Source organism: Nyctibius grandis, chromosome 4 (genome assembly GCF_013368605.1).
Source record: "Nyctibius grandis isolate bNycGra1 chromosome 4, bNycGra1.pri, whole genome shotgun sequence".
Classification (NCBI taxonomy): Eukaryota; Metazoa; Chordata; class Aves; order Nyctibiiformes; family Nyctibiidae; genus Nyctibius; species Nyctibius grandis.
In genome coordinates, this window is record NC_090661.1 from 1816763 (window position 1) to 1831965 (window position 15203).

At 66.0% G+C, this 15203-nt stretch overlaps 2 protein-coding genes across 5 annotated transcripts in view; both read right to left on the reverse strand.

Annotated features, from left to right (window-relative positions):
• Window positions 1-163: 163 nt before the first annotated feature.
• Window positions 164-11055, reverse strand: GRK2 (G protein-coupled receptor kinase 2). Of its 4 annotated transcripts, none has more exons than XM_068398198.1 (21): window positions 10880-11055; window positions 9831-9907; window positions 9073-9146; window positions 8687-8788; window positions 8364-8438; window positions 7842-7903; window positions 7493-7544; window positions 7310-7401; window positions 6239-6338; window positions 6083-6161; window positions 5839-5969; window positions 5035-5129; window positions 4837-4944; window positions 4686-4752; window positions 4208-4308; window positions 4034-4100; window positions 3864-3959; window positions 3621-3783; window positions 3398-3534; window positions 2211-2300; window positions 164-1198 (listed from the first exon to the last, which is right to left on the reverse strand). In XM_068398198.1, the coding sequence occupies exons 1-21, from the start codon at window positions 10990-10992 to the stop codon at window positions 1037-1039; spliced, it is 2043 nt and encodes a 680-aa protein (XP_068254299.1). In that variant the 5' UTR covers window positions 10993-11055; the 3' UTR covers window positions 164-1036. The 4 variants fall into 4 exon arrangements, with proteins under 4 accessions (XP_068254299.1, XP_068254298.1, XP_068254297.1 ...); XM_068398197.1 differs by having other exon boundaries at window positions 2211-2303; XM_068398196.1 differs by having other exon boundaries at window positions 2211-2321.
• A 1229-nt stretch (window positions 11056-12284) lies between these two features.
• Window positions 12285-15203, reverse strand: part of KDM2A (lysine demethylase 2A) — a 46923-nt gene continuing 44004 nt past the window's right edge. Inside the window, exons 21-22 of the mRNA XM_068400131.1 lie at window positions 14887-15102; window positions 12285-14706 (exon numbers count right to left, since the gene is read on the reverse strand). Of these exons, the coding sequence (XP_068256232.1) occupies window positions 14525-14706; window positions 14887-15102 (398 nt within the window). The 3' untranslated portion in view covers window positions 12285-14524. The remainder of the gene's footprint in view (window positions 14707-14886; window positions 15103-15203) is intronic.

Sequence of the window (15203 nt, forward strand, 5' to 3'; positions counted from 1 at the left end):
CCCCGCAGGGCACGGGGGCACCCCCCACCCGCCTGTCCCCAAAGCGCCTGCGTGTCCCCCCTCCCCGGAGGTGACAGAGCTGGGGCACGGTGCCCCGAGGTGGGCACGGTGCCACCCCCGTCCCCCCGCAGTCAGGCAGAGCCCGGGGGTGTTTTTCCACATTTTTATTATAAAAACTCTTTTTTTTTTGCATTCTCACGTCTCTGTCATTAAAATCTCACTCAGGGTGGCCCGGTCCTGCCCGGTGCCCCCCGTGTGCCCGCCCCAGCCCCTGGCACAGACCCACTGGAGACCAATATTTACAGATGCTGCCAGGGATGGGGGCAGGGGACACCCTGTGCCCACCACCTGGGGACCGGGGCCAGCGTCACTGATTTGGGGAGGGGGGTGTCCCACCTGCTCCCTCCTCTCGGCCACCCCGTGCCCCCCCAGGTGGGCATTGCCACCCCATAGCTTGGGGGGAGGCAGGGGGTGCCCCCCTTGGCCAGGGGGGATGGCAGGAGGGGCAGGGGCACAGCAGGGTGGGGGGGGCGCAGGGGACCCATGGCACAGTATTTACAGGGGGTGCCCCTGGGCACTCACACACACACCGAGGACTTGGCACCCACATGGGCGAGCCGGGGGCTCGCGGGGATGGCCGGTTCCCTGCCCGGCCGGAGCTGGGCACCCACCTGCCCCATTTGGCACACGCAGCGGGTGGGCACGGGGAGGGGGCACGGGGGGGCTGCCTTCATCTTAGCCGGAGAGTTCATAAAGGATTTGGGGAGGGGGGGACACACATATGGCAGGGAGAGGGGCCGAGCTGTGCCATGTCCCCAGCAGGGACGCTGGCACCGCAGCTGTGCCATGTCCCCAGCAGGGATGCTGGCACCGCAGCTGTGCCCGCTCCGTGCCCGGCGGGTGACACCGGGGACGACGAAAGGAGCAGGGGGAACGTGGGAACCCAACCCAATAAATTAGAGGCGGGGTGGGAAGTGTGGGGGGAAGCGAGGGGGAAGTGGGGGGGGGGAAGTGGGTGGGAAGCGTGGGCACGGGGTCAGAGCCCGTTGGCAGAGCGCTGGATGAAGGGCACTTTGCTCAGCTCCACGACGGGCGAGCGGGGCTTGTTCTGCATGCGGGGCACCCGCTGGAGCAGCTGCTGCGCCTGGCGCTGGGCATCCCGCAGCTCCTTCCGCCACTGCGCCAGCTCGGGGTCGCTCTGTGCGGGGCAGGGCATGGGTCAGGGTGGGGCTCCCCGGGGTGCCAGGGCAGGGTACAGCGTGGCCGGGGGCTCCCCGGGGTGCCAGGGCAGTGTACAGGGTGGTCAGAGGCTCCCCAAGGTAGTGTACAAGGTGGTTTAGGGCTCCCCAGGGTGCCAGGGCAGGGTACAAGGTGGTTGGGAACACCCCAAGGTAGGGTACAGGGTGGTCTGGGGCACCCCAGGGTGCCAGGGCAGGGTACAGGGTGGTCTGTGGCTCCCCAGGGTAGGGTACAGGGTGGCCAGGGGCTCCCCAGCGTAGGATACAGGGTGGTCAGGGGCTCCCCAGGGTGCCAGTGTAGGGTACAGGGTGGTTTAGGGCTCCCCAGGGTGCCAGGGCAGGGTACAGGGTGGTCAGGGGCTCCCCGGGGTGCCAGTGTAGGGTACAGGGTAGTTGGGGGCTCCCCAGGGTGCCAGGGCAGGGTACAGGGTGGTCTGGGGCTCCCCAGGGTGCCAGGGCAGGGTACAGGGTGGTTGGGGGCTCCCTGGGGTGCCCGGGCAGGGTACAGGGTGGTCAGGGGCTTCCCAAGGTAGGGTACAAAGTGGTTTAGGGCTCCCCAGGGTGCCAGGGCAGGGTACAGGGTGGCCAGGGTCTCCCCAGGGTGCCAGTGTAGGGTACAGGGTGGCCAGGTGCTCCCCAGGGTGCCAGGGCTCTGGGGTTGCCCCAAGCTTTCAGTATTTGTGCCCTGTGACAGCTAAATGTGCACGGCTAAACATGCAGGGCTAGTGGCCAGCAAGAGGTGGCCAGCAGCTGGCAGGAGGAGGTGGTTAGCACCTAGCAGAGGGGATGGCTAGCAGCTAGCAGGAGGTGGCTAGCGCCCAGCAAGGGTTGGTTAGTGCCCAGCGGGAGCGACTGGCACCCAAGGGAGCTGGCCAGTGAGGGACAGGAGGTGGCTAGCGCCTGGCAGGGGTGGCCGCTGCCCCCAGGGGAGGGCTAGCCACCAGCCCCCGCGGGTGGCCCGGGCACACTCACGTCGCACTGCAGCACGAACTGCTTGCCCCCGCGCATGCGCAGCAGGATGCACCGGCGCTCCTTCACCTGCGTCTCCTCCACCGCCTCGATCTCCTCCATGGTGAGCAGGGACTGCTGGGGGCACAGCTCAGCCCGGCCCCCCCGGGCCCCCCGCCCCCACCCTGGCACTGCCATGCTGCCTGGGCACATCCATACACCCCCCGTGCCCCTGGCAGTGCCATTGCTTGGGCACATCATCACCCCATACACCCCCTGTACCCCTGGCAGTGCCATTGCTTGGGCATATTGTCACCCCATACACCCCCCATACCCCTGGCAGTGCCATGCTGCTTGGGCTCATCCCTCACCCCATGTTCCCTGTACCCCTGGCAGTGCCATGCTGCTTGGGCACAGTCACCCCATACACCCTGTACCCCTAGCAGTGCCACGCCTGCTTGGGCACATCCCTCACCCCCCATACCCCTGGCAGTGCCATGCTGCTTGGGCACATCCATACGCCCCCCGTACCCCTGGCAGTGCCATGCTGCTTGGGCACAGTCACCCCATACACCCTGTACCCCTAGCAGTGCCACGCCTGCTTGGGCACATCCCTCACCCCCCATACCCCTGGCAGTGCCATGCTGCTTGGGCACATCCATACGCCCCCCGTACCCCTGGCAGTGCCATTGCTTGGGCACATCATCACCCCATACACTCCCCGTGCCCCTGGCAGTGCCATTGCTTGGGCACATCATCACCCCATACACTCCCCGTGCCCCTGGCAGTGCCATTGCTTGGGCACATCCCTATGCCCCCCTGTACCCTTGGCAGTGCCATTGCTTGGGCACAGTCACCCCATGTCCCCCATACCTCTGGCAGTGCCATTGCTTGGGCACATCCCTCACCCCATGTCCCCTGTACCCCTGGCAGTGCCATTGCTTGGGCACATCCCTATGCCCCCTGTACCCCTGGCAGTGCCATTGCTTGGGCACATCATCACCCCATACACCCCATACCCCTGGCAGTGCCATGCTGCTTGGGCACATCCCTCACCCCATGTCCCCCATACCCCTGGCAGTGCCATTGCTTGGGCACAGTCACCCCCTACACCCCATACCCCTGGCAGTGCCATTGCTTGGGCACATCCCCCACCCCCTGTGCCCCCCATGCCCAGCACACCCTGATGCCCACCCCTCGCCCCCCCTTACCGGCGACTCGCCCTCCCCGCGCCACTCCAGGCGGTTGGGGAAGAGGTAGAAGTAGCGGCGCTGCCACTGCGTCAGGAAGGGGTTGCCCAGCTTGGCCATGTAGCCGTGCATGATGCAGTCCTTGCCCATGGCATACTCTGCGTGCCCACCGCGCCAGGGAGAGGCAGGGTGAGCCCTGGCACAGCTCAGGGGGGTGGCAGAGGGGGGCACGGGGGGCACTCACCCTCCTCGTGGCCCAACTGCTTGTTCTTGGCCTTCTTGCGAGCCTCCAGCTTGTCGGTGTCGGCGTTGACGGCGTCGAAGACGGTCTCGGTCACCTCCTGCTGCCACCGCTCCGAGATGGTCAGCGGGAAGTTGCGGTAGAGCTCCTGGTCGCTCTCCAGCAGCTGGTGGGTGGGCATCGCCGGGTCAGGGGCTACCAGCCACCTCCGCCCCCCTGCCATGCTCAGTCCCTCCGCCCCGGTACCTTGATGCCCTTCGTGTCCTCCTCGTCGAAGGAGCCGATGTCGAAGGCGTCGGCCGCGTTCACCTCGCCGCGGGGCGGGATCAGGGGCGGTGGGTACTGCGGGCACAAAGGGGGTTTAGGAGGGGGCTGCCCGTGCCCACGTACCCCTGCCCGGGCATGGTGCCCCTCACCTTCTGCAGGAAAACCATCTGCCAGTCCAGGCCCTTGAAGAAGGGCTCCTCCTTCACCTCCTGCGCCCTGCAGAGCGAGGGGGTGGGCGCTGCAGGCTCCTGGGGTGCACCAGCACCCACCACCCCATCCCCTGCCCACCTTCTGCCCCCATGCCATGCCCGCCGGGCACTCACCCCCGCCCCATGCAGCCCAGCCGGCGGTTGACGTCTCGTTGCAGCAGCCCCTCGAGCAGGGAGCGCAGCTCGGGGGAGAAGGAGTCGGGCAGCTCGACGGCCTGCGGGAGAGGGCAGGGGCGCTCGCGTGTGCACCGGGACGCACACGGGTACACACGCGTGTGCACGGACACACGCAGACCTGCACGGGCACGGGCACACGCACACAGAATCAATGAGGTTGGCAGAGCCCTCTGGGCTCATCGAGTCCAACCATTGCCCTGACACCACCATGGCAACTAGACCATGGCACTGAGTGCCACATCCACCACCCAGCCAAGCCCACGTGCAGACACGCTTGCACATGTCATTCTGCACACACACATGTGCTGAACACACACTCCGGGCACTGCCCACCTTCAGGGACCAGCTGTCCCCTCCCCACACCCCCCATGTGCCCCCCACCCGCCCTCCCTGGCACCATGCCCACCCAACTCACCATGGTGAGGGTCATCCGGTCAATCTCGTGCTTGTCCTTGGTCTTGTGCTGCCGGAAGGGGCTGTGCCTACGGCCGGCGAGGGGGGAGAGGGGATCTCAGCGCTGCCCACCCGTGCCCCCCCTGTGCCCCCCCCCGTGCCCGCACGCTCACCCCCGCAGCAGCTTGAAGAGCATGCAGCCCAGCGAGAACCAGTCCGCGCTGCTGTCGTACGCCACTCCCTTCTGCAGCACCTCCGGAGCCATGTACCCGTGGGTGCCCCTGCGGGGTGGGGGGGCACAGAGCAGGGTGAGGGGGCTGTGCCAGGCGGGCAGGGCAGGGCAGGGCAGGCAGGGCTGCGGGCACACTCACACGCTGGCATGGGGCTTCTTCTTGGAGAAGTCGCAGGCCAGGCCCAGGTCTGAGATGCGGACGTGGCCGAACTCATCCAGGAGGATGTTTGCCGGCTGCCAAGAGACGGTGCCACCCTGAGCCCAAGCGTGGCACGGGGGGCAGCGAGGCTGGGGGTACCCACATGGCTCAGGCTGGGGTGCTCTGGGGGATTTGGGGGTGTCCATGGGACCACTGGTGGTCTGCGAGTGCCCCCCCGAGGTCTCAGGATGCCTGTGGGGTCCCGAGGGTGCCCATGGAGTTTGGGAGGGTTCCTGCAGGGTCAGGGGATGCCCATGGCACCTGAGGGTGCCCTCTGGGTCTGGGGAGCACCCATGGGGTCTGAAGGGCTCCTGCAGGGTCTGTGGGTGCCTGTGACACCTGTGGGTGCCCACTGGATCCTGAGGGGGGTTTCTATAGGGCCTGGAGATGCCAATGGGGCCTCTAGACCATCTGAGAGTGCCTGTAGGGGTGTGGGTGCCTGTGGGTGCCCGTGGGGTCCTGGGGATGCCAAAGGGGCATCTATGGGCCTGGGGATGCCAATGGGGCCTCTAGACCATCTGAGAGTGCCCGTGGGGGTGTGGGTGCCTGTGGGTGCCCATGGGGTCCTGGGGGGGGTTTCTATGGGGTCTGGGGATGCCAATGGGGCCTCTAGACCATCTGAGAGTACCCGTGGGGGTGTGGGTACCCGTGGGGTCCTGGGGGGGAGGTTCTATGGGGCCTCTAGAGCATCTGAGAGTGCCCGTGGGGGTATGGGTGCCCGTGGGTGCCCATGGGGTGGGTCACCTTGAGGTCACGGTACACCACGAAGCGGCTGTGCATGTGCTCCAGGCCCAGGATGATCTCGGCCGCGTAGAACCTCATCTCCGCCTCCGAGAAGACGCCGTGCTGGGACAGGTGATAATGCAGGTCTCCCCCTGCGACGACAGGGACCAGGTGTCACCCTGGCACTGCCCTCTGTGCCCAGGGGACGGCGCGGGCAGGGGGCTTCGAGCCGAGGGCCAGGGGTCAGCCCCAGGGTCCCTCTCACCGTTCATGAGGTCGAGGATGAAGCTGAGCTTGTCGGGGGTGTGGAAGGCGTAGGACATGCACACGATGAAGGGGCAGTCCTGGCGGGGGAGACGGGGTCAGGCAGTGCCACGGGGACACCCTCCCTCACCCGTGCCACCGGCGTGCCAGCCCTCACCCCGGTGCTGACGAGGGACAGCATGATGCGCTCGTTGAGGGCCAGCGTCTCGCCCTGCTTCATCTTGATGCGTTTCTTATCCAAACACTTCATGGCGTACCTGGGCGGGGGGGAAAACAGTCCCTGCGGGGTCCTGCTGCTGCCCGTGCCCTCGGTGCCACCGCCCACCTCTGCCCACCACCACGTCGCCACGGCCCCCCCAACCGCAGCCACACCAGCACATCCCTCCACCGCCAGCACCCACGGCACCGCAGCCAGCTACCACCCACGGCCGTGACGTCCCCATATCCCCCCCCCACCCCAAGACCCGTAGCCATGGTGATCCTTCTGCAAGCCCCTAACATCTATCAGCATGGCAATGCCACTGCAGATGCCCTCAGGACCACCACCACAGCCCCTGGGCCCGTGAAGTTTGGGAGGGTTCCTGCAGGGTCAGGGGATGCCCATGGCACCTGAGGGTGCCCTCTGGGTCTGGGGAGCACCCATGGGGTCTGAAGGGCTCCTGCAGGGTCTGTGGGCGCCTGTGGGTGCCCACGGGATCCTGAGGGGGGTTTCTGCGGGGCCTGGGGATGCCAATGGGGCCTCTAGACCAGCTGAGAGTGCCTGTAGGGGTGTGGGTGCCTGTGGGTGCCCATGGGGTCCTGAGGGGGGTTTCTGCAGGGCCTGGAGATGTCAATGGGGCCTCTAGACCATCTGAGAGTGCCCGTGGGGGTGTGGGTGCCTGTGGGTGACCGTGGGGTCCTGGGGGGGGGTTTCTGCGGGGCCTGGGGATGCCAATGGGGCATCTAGACCATCTGAGAGTGCCCGTGGGGGTGTGGGTGCCTGTGGGTGCCCGTGGGGTCCTGGGGGGGGGTTTCTACGGGGTCTGGGGATGCCAATGGGGCCTCTAGACCATCTGAGAGTGCCTGTGGGGGTGTGGGTGCCTGTGGGTGACCATGGGGTCCTGGGGATGCCAAAGGGGCATCCTGCCCTCAGGACCACCACCACAGCCTCAGGACCACCACCACAGCCCCAGGGTCCCCCCCCAGCGCGGGCAGACCCCCCAACCCCCCCCGATGGAGCCCCCGTTACATTTTGCCCGTATCCGCCTTCCGGCAGCCGTAGACCTCCCCGAAGCCGCCGCGGCCGATGATCCGGTGAACGCTGAAGTCGTTCATGGTGAGCTGGAGAGGGTGAGGAGGAGGAGGGGGGTGAGCCTGGACACCTGGGTGCCCCTCCCTGGAGGTGCCCCGAGGCGCAGGGGTCCCTGCTCACATGGATGTTCAGCTCCACGTTCTTCCACTGGCAGAACCGCGTGAACTTGTCGCTGCAACGAAGCACAGAGAGGGGCAAGGGTGGAGCCCCCGGCGAGACCCTCCCCACCCAGGACCCATCTCAGGGCAGAAGGACCCCTTGGGCTTGGCTGGAGACAGGCAGCACCCCCCAGGGCTCCCATCTGGGAACAGAGAGACCCCAGGCCAGAGCTGGGGATGAGAAGTGGTCTGGGGACAAACACCCCTGGAGCTCCTATCTAAGGAGGGACCCCTGGCCCCTCGCTGGGCCGGGAGATGGTCCCCAGTGGGGTGGGACACCCCGATCCACGTGGGACCTTCCCCCATCTCACCTCTCGATGAACTTCTGGAAGATGCCCCCACGCAGGTTCTGGCAGATCTCCTCAATGTAGGGCTGGGGGGACACAGGGCTCAGCGCCGGGTCCCCAGTGCCACCCAGGTCACCCGCACCCCTCAGGTCCCATCATTACATGAGGTCTCCTCCACCGCTGGGATTTCACATAGCCCCACTGCCACCCTGCCAGGCCCCTGGGGATGCTTCTGCCACCCAGGGTCACCTGTGTCTCTGGGGACCCCAACGTCACCACCCCTGAAGACCCTGCTGTCACCCCAGGTCACCTCTACGTCCACAGTCCCAATCACCACCCTCTGAGGAGACCCCCGTCTCCTGGCCACCACCCCACAGGGACCACCAGCAATCCCCCTGACCCCCAACCTGCTGGGGAACCCCTGATCACCCCTTGGTGTCCCCATATCTCCAGGGGCCCCTGTCACCACCAGCCCGCCCCGTAAGGATTAACCCTCCGAGTACCAGAGGTGGCAGGGACCCCCTCCCTGTCCCGGGCGATGCCCACCTGGAAGAGGTCTGGGGGCACCTGCTTCTTGCTCAGGCGGCTCTGGACGTGCTCCGTGGCACTCTTGGAGAAGGGCTGCAGGGCAAGACAGGACCCTGTCACCCCGGGCAGAGGGGACGCGGGCACAGGGGCCACGCAGGGCTGCACAAGTGGGGGAACACACGGAGGAACCCCCACCCGTAGGGCTGGGTCTGTGGCTCCCAGAACAGTCAGGGGTGGTTTAGGAGCTCCCTCTGAAGACAGTGGGCATCAGGCCTCCTGGGGACACCGGGTACATCCCTGCCACCCGCTCTGGGGACCCCACCCCGATGCCCAGCACTCACATGGGAGCAGGCCAGCAGCTCCTTCATGATGTAATGGTCGAAGATGTGGCGGCTCCGGGCGCTTCGCTCCTCCTCCGAGTCCAGCTTCTCGTACTTCTTGATCTGCCAAGGGCACGGCTCGCGTGGCACAGGGGGGCACAGCACCCACACGGGGCACAGCCCTCACCCGGGACCTGGTACACCGGGAACCACAGCCCCAGCCCCTCTGGGCACCCGATGGTTATCACATCCCCTGGGTACCCAGGGCATCACCTCCTGGCCCCGCTGGGCACCGTCCCCCCACCCTGCTCTTGGTACCACGTCTGTGGGACCTGTAGGTACCAAATGCCACCCCCAACCCTCCTCATGAGCGTGGGGGACTGTCCCAACGGGTGCCCCCATCTCACCTCCTCGTAAAACTCCATCAGGGGTTTGGCCTCCTCTGCCTGGTGAAAGGCGAAGTCCCGGAAGAGCAGGTACCCTGGCAGGGGCAAAGCCACGGTGTGAGAGATGCCAGCCCCAGAGCGTGCCCCACAGCGCAGGCCAAGGGGCACAGGGGCGTTCCCTGTCCCCACAGCCACCCCCACGCCAGGCTCGGGGAAGGGGAAGTGCCACGCTGGGGACGTGCCAGGGCTTGGCAGGGCGACGCGGTGGGGCAAGGAGAGCGGCTGGCAGAGGGAGGAGCGGGGCAGCGCTATGGGGCGGGGGCACCGCGGGGCAGCGAGGAGGTTGGGGTGCAGGGGGGGAGCCATGGGGCAGGGGCACAGGCGGGCACAGGCGGAGCGGGCTGCCGTGGGGCGGACGTGCCCGGAAACCGCCAAGAGCCGGCGGGAGGAAGTGAGAGGCGCTTCCTGCCCCGGACGGTTAGCGCCGGCGCGGGGGGAAGTGACAGGGTGGGGGACACGGGGTGGGGGACATGGGACACGGGGTGGGGGACGTGGCACAGGGGGGGTTTGTGTCACGCAGCCCCCAGGCACCTCCACCCAGCCAGGCCCCACAGCCCACTCGTGTCCCCCAGGCCATGCCAGGGGCGGAGGGGAATGGCCACGGCTGCCACCACTGTCACAGCTGCCACCACTGTCACAGCTGCCACCAAGCCAGGCCCCCAGCCCACCCAGGCACACACGTGCCCTCCCCTGTGCCCCCCCCGTGCCCCCCAGCTCACCGATCTTCTGCGTGAAGATCTTGTCGAACGTCACCTCTCCCCGGTCCTCCAGGTACTTCTGCATGACGCTGCGGATGCTGGGGGGGGGACACCGGAGGGGCTCAGCGTGTCCCCTGGGCACCCCGCTGCCCCCCGTGCCCCTCCTCTCCCCCCCCCGTGCCCCCGTGCCACCCCAAGCCCCGTCAGCGTGGACGTCCCCCCCATCTTGTGTGCGTGCAGCCCCCCGCAGCGCTCTGCATGTGTGCACGTGTCCCAGTGGGGGTGTCCCGGTGCGGGTGTCTGTCCTGGTGCGGGTGTCCCCAGTGTGGGGGTCCCCGGGCGGAGGTCCCGGTGCGGGTGTCCCTGGTGTGGGTGACGCGGCGCGGGTGTCCCCAGTGTGGGTGTGCCCGTGGGGGTCCCCGGTGCGAGTGTGCCCGGTGCCGGTGCCCCGGTGTGGGTGTCCCCGTGCTGGTGTCCCTGTGCGGGTGTCCTGGTGTGGGTGTCCCCGTGCGGGTGTGCCAGTGCGGGTGGCCCCATGTGTCTGTCCCGGTGCGCGTGTCCCCGTGTGGGTGTCCCGGTGCGGATGTCCCCGTGTGTCCATCCCGGTGCGGGTGGCCCCGTGTGTCCCCGATGCGGGTATCCCTGTGCGGGTGGCCCCGGTGTGGGTGTGCCCGGTGCCGGTGCCCCGGTGCAGGTGTCCCCATGTAGGCGTCCCGGTGTCGGTGCCCCGGTGCGGATGTCCCCATGTGCATGTCCCCGCTGTGGGTGTCCCCGTGTGGATGTCCCCATGCGGGTGGCCCCGGTGCGGGCACCCCGGTGCGGGTGTGCTCGTGCGGGTGGCCCCGTGTGTCTGTCCCGGTGTGGGTGTCCCGGGTACCGGTGTCCCCGGTGCGGGTGTCCCCTCCCAGGCAGGTGTGTGCCCGTGCCCGCCCGTGTTTACACGGGAGATGCCCGGGCGCTGCGCGGGCGTGCGCCGTGCCCGGGGGGAGGCGGGTGCGGCGGGGCCGGGACGCGGGGCCGGGGGAGGCGGCTCGGGGCCGCCCCGGGACACCGGGGAAGCGGGGCCTCACCTGGGCTCGGGCAGGAGGATCCTCTTGCTGGCGCGGGCGGCGGGCGCGGCGCGGCTCTTCTCCATGGCCATCAGGTAGCTCACGTCCGCCAGCACCGCCTCCAGGTCCGCCATCTTGCACCGCGCCGCCGGCCCCGCCGGCCCCGCCGCCGCCGCCGCCGCCGGACCGGACCCGGACGGACCCGGAACCGGAACCGGGACCCGGAACCGGAACCGGGGCGGACCCGGAATGGAGCCGGGATGGACCCGGCCCGGCCCGGCCCGGCGCGGAGAGGCCCCAGGCGGCGTCGCGGGCTCAGCGGCGGGGGGCCATGGCGGGGGGGGCCGAGGGGGGCGCGGGGCCGGGCGAGTGCGACGGGCGGCGCTGCCGGTCCGGGACGGGGCGGGGCGGGGCCGGGGGCGGGGCCTGGGGCGGCACCGCCCACATGGGCGTGGCCGTGACACCGGCGGGCGCGTGGGTGACACCGTGTGTAAGTGACACCGTGTGTGTGTGTGACACCGTGGGTGTGTGACACCGTGTGTGTGACACCGTGTGACACCGTGTGTGTGTGTGACACCGTGTGTGTGACACCGTGTGTGTGTGACACCATGTGTGTGACACCATGTGTGACACCGTGTGACACCGTGTGTGTGACACCATGTGTGACACCGTGTGTGTGACACCGTGTGTGTGTGACACTGTGTGTGTGACACCGTGTGTGAGTGTGACACCGTGTGAGTGTGACACCGTGTGTGGGACACCGTGTGTGTGGGACACTGTGTGTGTGACACCAGGTGTGACATCATGTGTGTGTGTGACACTGTGTGTGACACCATGTGTGTGACACCATCTGTGTGTCAGACGTCAGACAGATGATGGGGACACAGGGACAGCTGCCACCACCCCTCAGGAGATGATGGGGACACGGGGACAGCTGCCACCACCCTTCAAGAGATGATGGGGACAGCTCCCACCACCCCTCAGGACATGATGGGGACATGGGGACAGCTCCCACCACCCCTCAGATGATGGGGCAAGGCTGCTCCGGCCCCGGGGGGCCGCAGGAGGTCCCTGGGGGTGGCCGGTGACCTCCCAGCCCATCGTGTCCCCTCGCCCCCACACAATGGGCAGAGCCCAGACGCAGCGTTCGCTTTTTCTTTAAATTCCTTTTTTTTTTGTGTGTTTTTTATTCCAAACAAATCCCCCCCCAAGCCCCCAAACCCCCTGAGGCCGGTCCCTTCCCCCTCCCCACAACATTCCTGGGGTAACACGAGCCAAAAATCCTCTTTAAAACCAGTATGAGAAGGAAAAACCAAACCAAACCCCCCAAAATAAAATAAAAATTAAAAAAATCACCCCCCCACCACCAACCCCCCCACCCCAACCCCACTGAGAGACCGTAACACTCGGGTTGCTTTTACCCTTAATGCTTACATTTAATTTTAAAGCACAAACAGCAGCGATGGACTCTAAATCGCCAACAAAAAAATAGATATTTACAATATTTCTCCGGAGGGGGGGGGGAGGAATTGAACCAAAAACCCCAAAAAACACAAACCCAAACCCTTAAACGATTAAATTCTCTCGCAGGAGGTTTTGAGGGAGCAGTCGGGGGCGCTTTTAAATCACTAAGTGATTTTTTTTTTTATTATTATATATATATAATTCTCTTTTATTTCTTCCTTGGGGGGTCGCCCGCTGGAGTCTCTGTGGCCAAAGGGGCCACTTACCCCCGTAGCGTGGCCACTCACCCCCCGAGCGTGGCCACTCACCCCCCTCCACCCCAGCTGATTTTTTCATATAAAACTCAAAAAAAAATTCAATCCAAAGGAAAAAAAAAAGAAAAACTTTGATTCTTCCGACGTCTTCCACGGGAGCCACCGACAGGGACTTAAGGCAGACGGCCACAACCGGGGGCTCGTGTGGCACCGGGGCTGTTTTCTTGCTCCAAACCCTTTGTCCCCACCATGGCCGTTGCCCTGCTCCGGGGACCCCCGGCACAAGGGGGGACGGGGCCGTCCCTCCTCCCTTATTGCTTCTGCAGCAGTGGGGCGGCAGGGGCTGCTCATCCTGGTAGCCACCAACTCATGCCCTGGTAGCCACCAGCTCACCCTGGTAGCCACCAGCTTGCCCTGGTAGCCACCAGCTCACCCGGGTAGCCCTCAGCTCGTCCTGGGAGCCACCAGCTCGCCCTGGGAGCCCCCTGCCCACTCTGGTAGCCCCCAGCTCGCCCTGGGAGCCCCCCCAGCCCATCCTCGCCAGGGGACCAGTGGCACCGGGGTTTGTGCTATGTGTACGTGCTGCTGGCACGGGGCCGGGGACAGCGGTGTGGTGACACCGGGGAGGGGGGAGAGATGGGGAGCGTCCGGGCACAGGCAGGACAGAGGGGAAATAAAATAGTGACCCAAAAGAAGATTCCAACCTTTTTTTTTTCCTCTTTTTTTTTGTTTTTAAGATTATTTTTTTGTCGTGTTTTTTTTTTCATTTCTTTTTTGTGTTTTTTTTTTTGTTTTGTGTTTTTTTTTTTTTTTTAAAGTGCAAAAAGCTCTCTGCTGCCCTAGAGAGAGGTTCTTTGGACCGACCATTCATTGCAAAGGAAAAACGGCAGCTAAAAAGGGGGGGTTGAAGGAGGGGACACAAGGAGAGGACAATGCGGTGGGGCCTTCGTGCCAGTTCGGTCCCAGGCCACAGCGAGCGGCCTTCACCCCTCCGGCCACGGCGACCCCAGAGTGCTTCACGCAGGGAGCTGGGGAGGAAGAGGAGGCAGCTCCTGTCCCCCCCCCGCGTGCTCACTCACCCCTGGCTGCTGCTTGCCGAGTCCTCCCTGAGCTCTGATGTCCCTGTGGGTTGTCCCCCTGCTCCCAGCGGGCGCCCGGCCCCGGCCATCACCTCTGGGGGACACGCGGGGCTCCCCTGGAGTGGAAGCGCATCGTCCCCCAGCCTCACCTCCCCGGGCACGGGGACAGCGGGCTGCAAAGCCCCTGCTCCTGGCACGTGTGGCCAGAGAACCCCCCGACACCCTGCCCTTGACACCCAAAGAGCCGCCCGGACGCGGGAGAGCGGTGGGAGAAGGAGGGGGTTCGGTCACAGCCCCCCACAGCCGGCCGAGGGACATCCTAAGGGAGAGCGCAGGGCAAGCGAGGAGCTGGTGGTGGCACGGAGGGGGACGTTTTGTTCCAGCTCTGCTCCCGCTTCCTTGGAGAGACCTTGACCCCCGTGGAGAGACCTTGACCCCCGTGGAGAGACCTTGACCCCCCTGGAGAGACCTTGACCCTCAAGCTTTGTGCTAACGGGGAAGTGACAAGTGTTTCGAGGCAAGGAGATGGCGGGGAGGAGGGGGAAGCTGGGGGAAGAGGGTGCCCCGTTCCTCTGCACAGAGATCTCTGTCACAACCTCCGCCTCGGGAGCAGCCAGCCGCCGGGCCGCGGCTCCCTGCCGGTTGCCCGTTCCTCCTCTGGTACTGGCCAGCCTGGCGGGACATCTTCATCGGCAGAAGTCCCGGGGGAGGAGGAGGAAGGACGGCGGAGCGAGGTGGCCCTGCCTGCCGAGTCGGGTGGGAGGCAGCGGCAGGACACTGAGGGCAAGGTGGGGAGGTGGAGGAGCGGCTCTCCGAGAGGGGTGGGATGGGCTCTTTTCCTTCTCCTCAGTCTGCCCCGGGGAGGGTCTCTAGCTGATTTTTTGGATCAGCTTCTCATCAGACAGGCAGTAGAGGCTGTTGATGGACAGGTCCGAGATGAAGTGCTCACAGGCTTTGCGGGTGATCTGTTTGCAACCTCGCAGGTCGATGAGGGTGACGTTGGAGATGCGGCGCAGGTACAGCAAGGCCTGGTCCGTCAGCTTATTGCAGCCTGCGGGGAGACGAGAGGGAGAGTGAGCTGTGACACCTGCACCAAGGCAGAGCCGAGCTCCCACGTCAGGCTGGGAGGAGGAGGAAGGTGCTTTACGATGGCAAGTCCAGCCCAGGCCACCCTTGGCCCAGCCTAGGCCACCCCTGGTCCAGCCTAGGCCACCCAGAGCAGCGTACCCACCTGCCATGTTGAGCTCGGTGAGGGAGTTGCGCGTGGAGGAGCCCACGGCGGTGAGGAGGTTGGCTGACTGGTCCGTAAGGTGGTTGCAGTGGCTGAGGTCGAGGCGGGAGAGCAGGGGCATGTGGCGGATGATGAGGCGCAGCGTGGCGTCGGTGATGTCCAGGCCGGCGAGCCGGAAATCGATCATGTTGCGGAGTTTGCTGCGATTGTCCTGACCTGCGAAGGGAGAGGAGAAGCTCAGCGCGGACGATCTGCCCTGCTTGGGTCGGGGCATTCTAGATCCGGCATCACCTCCCAGCATGTCACCCTCCTCCAGC